Consider the following 7,357-nt stretch of genomic DNA (forward strand, 5'->3'; position numbering starts at 1 on the left):
CTAAAACTATATGCAGGCTACGCTGCTTTCATAGACGCACGCACACACACATTATTGCACATGACAACGACAACACAGCACGGAAACTTTTATTAGTAAAATAGATTCGACAGGCTACTGACTCGCAACGTTATATTTCTCTGCAATGAGGATGATATAATTATTTTGCATTATTTTGGCCACCATAATCGTGTGATGAAAATCTAACATTATCACAGTCCTGCTTCATGACATGAGATCCAAAAAAAAGAGAAAATTGTCCTTTGCTCAACCTTGTCATTACCAAACCCATGGGACTTTCTTGTAAATGATGACAGAATTATCCCTAATAAAAGTGTATTACATGAAAATCTGAGTTAGTTTCTGTTATCAACATTGCTTGTGAACCTAGTGCTAAACTGCACGCACTGCTTGTGTTTTCACTATTGACCCTTGAACCTTGACGTGAGACGCGCCTGTTATTTAATTCCCCAATTATACTTTTACTGAGGGCTGTTAAACTTACTTTTCATAATTGCTAAACTGTAGGTGATTTATATTTGTCTTCTATAATAACCTGTCCCTTTAGGTGTATGCGCATGCGTTAGCAAATGTTGTTCGATTGGTTTAATAATGCTGTGTCTGTCATACACAGGCTAACGGGACCCTCAGGCTATCTTTCGGATGGACCAGGAAACTACAAATACAAGACCAAGTGCACATGGCTTATTGAGGGACAGTGAGTATTGGCCTGAAAATGAAACTCTCTTTCTCAGATTAGAGCTCTGAACGTTAAGCCTGAACCTGGCCTGTTAACAAGACCTTGTGTCCTCACCTGACCTGACCATTAATGTTAAATTTTACATTTTGGCTTAACTCAAAATCGATTACTCTTTTATCGTTTGATTAACACCCCCATTTGCATAATACACATTTTGGTTTATTACAAATTTAAACCATTTGTCAGGTCCTGTCAGTTTTGGGTCATGCAGCAGTACTCTATATCAGATACTTAGTATTTGTGTGGGTTACGTTGGTTGATGGTTGTTTTCTTGTCAGGCCGAACTCAATCCTGAGGCTTCGCTTTGAGCACTTTGCCACCGAGTGCAGCTGGGATCATCTGTATGTGTATGATGGAGACTCCATCTACTCTCCTTTACTCGCTGCCTTCAGGTATTCTCATCATTTCTCTTTATTTCTGTGTGTGTGTGTGAGGTGTAAACAAGAGGAGTGAGATGGCCAGGTAATGACCTGTTAATCCAGGATCAGATTAGAATACGGGAATTTCCGCAGGGGCCGCTGTGCTTCTCCAGCTCTCAAGCTCCTTACACCACATCAGACACTGATTTTGAACACAAGCATCCTGTGTGAACGTCCTCTAGGAAATATAACTAAGCTCTGGTGGAAATACCCTGATATATGTGTTATCCATGATTAATTGATTCTTCAACCAAAAGTGTATTATAATTGGATCAAGTGCACAGCATTTGACTGGTCATGTGATCTTAACATTGTAGCATTATTTTATTTTATTTTATTTTATTTTTTAAAGAAATTAATGCTTTTTTCAGCATGTATTAAATTGATCAAAAGTAGAAGTGAAGACATTTTTAATGTTATAAAATATTTTTATTTGAAATAAATGCTGTTCTTTCAAACTTTCTAAAATGTTTTTTTGTGAAGGAATTCTTTTCTTTTCCAGAAAGAATGCATTAAATTACATTTTAAAATATAAAAAAACTGAAAACAGTTATTCTAAATTGTAATAATATTTCACAACAGTACTGTTTCACTGTATTTTTGATCAAATAAATGCGTCCATGGTGAGCAAATTTTAGAAACATAAAAAAAAATTTGCTAACACCAAAATGTTTATTTATTTTTATTTATTAAAGTGGATAAAATTACAATATAGTCATCTGATTTTTAGGATTTTAAGGTCAGTTGCATAAAAATGAATGATTGATGATAGATTGGTCTAATTTGAAAGCAAAATATAAGACTGATTACCCCTCAGGTGAGCCTACAAGTCTAACTATGAACTTGGATAGTGACTCCAATAGTTAGTACAATATTTGACAGAACATCTACAAAACCCCAACCCTAACACTTTAAAAAAAAAAGAGCATTAGAAAGAAAGTACACAGACACTCTACTAGAGTACAATTAAATGAGAAAGCACTGAAACTATTAAATGTGTTGGGTTCCCTGTCAGCAGAGGTATGAAGTATTCAATGTTCTTCTTTTTCATGTTCCAGTGGTTTGATTGTTCCTGAGAGCTACAGCAATGAGACTGTCCCAGAGGTGGTGGCACAGTCTGGTTTCGCCCTGCTGCACTTCTTCAGTGACGCTGCGTATAATCTCACCGGCTTCAACATGTCCTACGGGTAAGCTTTAATTCCTGATGCTCACAGCTGTGCTGTAGTTCTGTTCCAAAACCTAGTGAGCTGCTTGCTTTGACAGCGTCTTAAGGCATTGTGGGCACACTTCCATTAAAACAACTGTTCCAGAAGGTAGACCGCAACATTATGCTGCCAGCTGCCTTATAAGATACCTCAATTTTGTATTTATGCTAAGGCAGTATTGCTTGTATGCATTGTCAGTGAAATCCACGATAGCAGATGGACTGAAAAGTATCTATAGAAATTGATTTGGTTTAATCAAAAATAGGCCACTTTATTTTTAATTTGGCAAAATGCACACAACTCGTAATATGTACACTACAGTTCAAAAGTTTGGGGTCAGTACAATTTTGTTTTTTAGGAAATTAATGCTTTTATTAAGCACGGATGCATTAAATTGATCAAAAGTGACAGTAAGGTAATTTGTAATGTTACTAAAGATTTTTGTTTCAAATAAATAGTTATATGAAACAGTGCATCCTGGTTTCCACAAAAATATTAAGCAGCACAGCTGTTTTCAACATTGATAATAATAAATGTTTCTTGAGCACCAAATCAGCATATTAGAATGATTTCTGAAGGGTTATGTGACACTGGAAGCTCACTAGGTTTTATAGCAGAGCTTTTTACTTGTAAACAAGCTTGTTACCATCTTGGACTTTAAAACTTGAACCTTAATTTATAACTTGTATAGAAAGCTTTCCTGAGCTATGAACACTGGGTTATTTAAGAACGCGTGTTTATAAGGAAAGGTGTCTTGAAATCACATATACATGGCTGCTTTTGAATGGCCAGCACTTTGCTTTGTGGCTGCATAATGGTGTACAGTCATGGCAGTGACGTAAATTTTGTGTTTTGCAAAGTTTACTGCTTCAGTATTTATAGATTATTTTTCCACATGTTTCTATGATATATTGAAAAACAATTATAAGCATATAATAAGTTTTAAAGGCTTTTATTGGCAAAAAAATATTAGCTGACTCCTCAGGAGGACTTCACAGGATAAATTGCATTCTTCTATATACATTGAGTCTTATATGGTAAGATTAATGTTTTTGAAAGAAGTCTTTTTTTGCTCACCAAAACAGTAATATTGTCAAATATTTAGAGATGCACCGATTGACCGGCCAGTGATCAGAATCGGACGATTTTTCGCATGATCGGCCGGGATCGGTGACCGGCCGGTCAGTCTCACGTCTTGCCGATTCCGAGCCGATCCTTTTATTGCCAGCGGCGCCGGCAATGACGGCACAGCCACGCGCACACTCACAGTCGTGTGTAAACATGTCGTTTCGCGTGAGAATGATTCTAATTTTAATTGCATTCAGTGTAAACGGCGACTGATAATGTATTTATGTCGTGCCAGATGAGGCTTGCACAGCCTGAGTGAGTGTGTGAGAGAGACAGCACACACAAAGTAGCCTAACTCACAGAAATTTATAGATGCATACCGCGGTAGAAAAAAAAGATATTTACAAAATATGATTTAGGTAAGCAACATTATACAGCCATGATGTTTCCCCGAATATCAATATCAACATGATTGCAATGCGACACTGATTTTATACAATAGTATTTCAACAAAAAATGAATTAAAATTAAGGGACTTAGATTTTATACAAAATATTGACTGTTTTTGCTCCATTTCGCTGACAAAAATAGTTCTGATCAAAGCCACAGCAAAACCGTTGTGTGTCTCCAAGCAACACACAGCGGTGTTTCATTACTGAATGAATCCACGTTTTTGAATGAATCGAGTGAATCAATGATTCAGTGGCCCATTCATAAGGACAGTCACTTGCCTCGTTTCAGAATGAATGAGCCGTTTGAATGAATCGGTTGAATGAATGAATAAATGACTCACTCATTAAAACAGACATTTGCTGCCACCTACTGGTGGTTTAGTCATATTTAAAAGTATCATTGCATTTTTTTCAACATTTATATGTATGTTTAAAAAAATTTGTAAAATATTAAAGGGTTAGTTCACCCAAAAATTAAAATTAGCCCATAAATTACTCACCCTCAAGTCATCCTAGGTGTATATGACTTTCTTATTTTAAAAGACGAATCCAGTCGGAGTTATATTAAAAATAGTCTTTGATCTTTCAAGCTGTTTCATGGCACTCAGAGGGTGTTGCATGCATCAGTCCAAAAGAAGTTAAATAAAAAGCGCCCATCCATAAAAAAAAATGTCTCACACGGCTCTGGGGGGTGAACAAAGGCCTTCTGTAGAGAATCGATGTGTTTTTGTAAGAAAAATGTCCATATTCAAAACGTAATAATCACTTTAATGTAGCTTGCGCTCACTGTTGTACACGGAAGCAGTTCCGGGCGGATGACTTATGGAGGTCGGCTTTACACATGCAGAAGTGACGCATGCAGAAGTGCAAAAAATTAAAAAATACTAACATTTGTTTCCTGGGGATTAATTTTACATGCGCAAAAAGCAGCAAACAACAGAACATGAGGATTCACATGGTCATCATATCACATCACGCACCTGCAGCGCTTCTGCGAGCGGAGAAAAACATAATAAAGCTAGTCTATATATATATATATATACATATACACACACACTGAACAAAATTATAAACGCAACACTTTTGTTATTTATGCATTTGAAATTTTGCAGTAAAAATGCATTTATGGCACCTCAGCTTCATCAAACTGTCTGTGTAAATTTATAGGAATTCAAAATAACTTCTTATTTTTATATACTTTAAAATGTAATTTATTTCTGTGATGGCAAAGCTTAATTTTCAGCAGCATTACTCCAGTTTTAAATGGCACATGATTCTTCAGAAATCATTCTAATATGCTGATTTGATGCTCGAGAAACATTTCTTATTATTATCAATGCTGACAACAGTTGTGCTGCTTGATATTTTGGTGAAAAGCATGATACATTTTTTTTCAGAATTCTTTGATAAACAGAGGACAGAGGAAACGCAGATGTCTTTGACCTCGGTGTCTGTGGCAGGGACTGCTCATGCGAAGTCCTGACGGTGACTGCGGCGGTCTCTATAGAGACTGCATTAACAGGGGCCCAAAAAAACACTGGAGTGCAGTATCAATAGAACATCAAACACCAATCCTGACACACACTGCAGACACTCACAAAACCGCGTAAAGCTGAAAGACTGATGCTAGACTGCCTGTTATTTTCTTCCCGTGTTCAGCTGTAGAGGGGAGTGAGCTGCCTACTAATGCGGCTGTTCAGGCTAATGCCAGTACAGGTTGTATTGAAATAAACCGTTTTCACCTCAATCGAGCTCCTCCCTCAGTTTCTTATTACATACCTTCGAGCTACAAAAGCAATTATTAACTTAAGATGAAGTTCAAATATTAACCAAATGTCTCATGTAAGTTTATATTTGGTTGTTGTAAATCCTTTATGGACAGGGCAATGTGACACAGCTTTGCAGTTCAGAGTGTCGCTGAATCGGTGTACTGCAGCTAAATCTGAATCAAGACATTTTTAGCCTGGACTAAATGTCCGTTGTAAAGCCAGACACTGTTTTATAGGGGAAATCGGCAGACAATATTGGCAACATCTAATGTCTACTGAGTACAATGTCTAACTGTGTGCTGGAAAAGGTAAATGCCCAAGCAAACAGTGTAACAATAGGCTTACATAAGGTGTGGTGGGTGCAAGGAAAATCAGTAATAATATCAGGGCTTTTGTCTGTAACGTATTACAAAATTAGTGAACTGTTGTCTATATTTTATAATGTTTTGATGGCTGATATCACCATGTAAAATTCTATTTTTAGGATTTTTAATTCATTTATGTGTCTTAGTAAAACAGTAAATAACTAGATTTATAGTATAAAATAAATTTTCAGTCATAAAAATTCTGTACTGGGAAAAAAATAAAGATTTTTTTTTTAATCAACATAAAAGTGCTTCAAGTACACCATTTGTAGGTTGACTACCTGAACAGTGTTATTATAGCATTCATATAAAATTAAAGTATTTATTTAGTATTTATTATTTACTTTGAATTAGCTTTTTATATTTTTATGTTGCATTTTAGTTTTAGTACTTCAACTTAATTTGATGATAATTTGAAATGTTGCCTTGGCAACTAAAATAAAAAGTTTTTCACTGCATAAAAATATTTATTTAAAAAATATGTATATTTATTTTTATTTGCATTTCAGCTTTATTTCAATTAATAAATTATTTTAATAGTTTTGGTCAGCAACAGGGCTGAAAAATAGATCAAAATAATGCAATTTTACAAATCGAGATTTGCATATTGCAAGGACTTGGAATGATTGCAACAATGGAATGATTTTAATACTTTAGAAAGTTGCAAAGAAAGGTTTAGGTTGACACAAATAGCTATCAATTTAGTGCCGAAAGTAGTATGTTGCTCATATTGTTTTCAGCTTTTAAATGTATTTAAATATAATTTACATTTATTTTAATTTGCATTACAAATCACTTGTTATTTAACAGGTTGTCACAAAACCACACAATTATTAAACAGGTTATCACATTTTCCATCAATGTCATACAGCCCTAGTTAGTAGTTAACAATAACAACACTGTTCCTGAAAATTATAAACATGTTGGCTCTATCAGAACTTTGCTTTGATTGAGCAGTCTGACATATCAACGTCAGTCTTGGCCAATGCGTGGGGCTACCTGAAGTAAGCTGTTAGCAGGAAATTGTTGTCCAAACAATGGAAGACCAGAAACAATCCTTATTTAAGCAGTTCTGCCAGTAATGCAGCAATTGCACACTTGCACACAGGGCTCTACGCTTACTTTTCTTTTTAGGAGCACTTGTGCTCCTAACTTAAAAAATTTAGGACTCATTCGAACGGCTGATTCATTCAGTAATGAAGCAAGTGACTGTCTTTATGAATGGGTAATTATGAATCACTGACTCACTAGATTCGTTTAAAAACCCTGTTCATTCATAAACGAAACACCGCTGTGTTTGAATGGAGATGCGCTGTGTC

At 35.6% G+C, this 7,357-nt stretch overlaps 1 protein-coding gene across 1 annotated transcript in view; it reads left to right on the forward strand.

Annotated features, from left to right (window-relative positions):
• LOC107747592 (attractin-like) overlaps positions 1 to 7,357 on the forward strand; it is a 28,562-nt gene that overhangs the window by 6,997 nt on the left and 14,208 nt on the right. The window contains exons 2-4 of the mRNA XM_016562188.1: positions 635 to 718; positions 1,039 to 1,152; positions 2,238 to 2,366. Coding sequence (XP_016417674.1) covers positions 635 to 718; positions 1,039 to 1,152; positions 2,238 to 2,366 — 327 coding nt within the window. The remainder of the gene's footprint in view (positions 1 to 634; positions 719 to 1,038; positions 1,153 to 2,237; positions 2,367 to 7,357) is intronic.

This window comes from Sinocyclocheilus rhinocerous, unplaced genomic scaffold (assembly GCF_001515625.1).
Source record: "Sinocyclocheilus rhinocerous isolate Xijiao unplaced genomic scaffold, SAMN03320098_v1.1 scaffold469, whole genome shotgun sequence".
In the NCBI taxonomy this organism is placed as follows: domain Eukaryota; kingdom Metazoa; phylum Chordata; class Actinopteri; order Cypriniformes; family Cyprinidae; genus Sinocyclocheilus; species Sinocyclocheilus rhinocerous.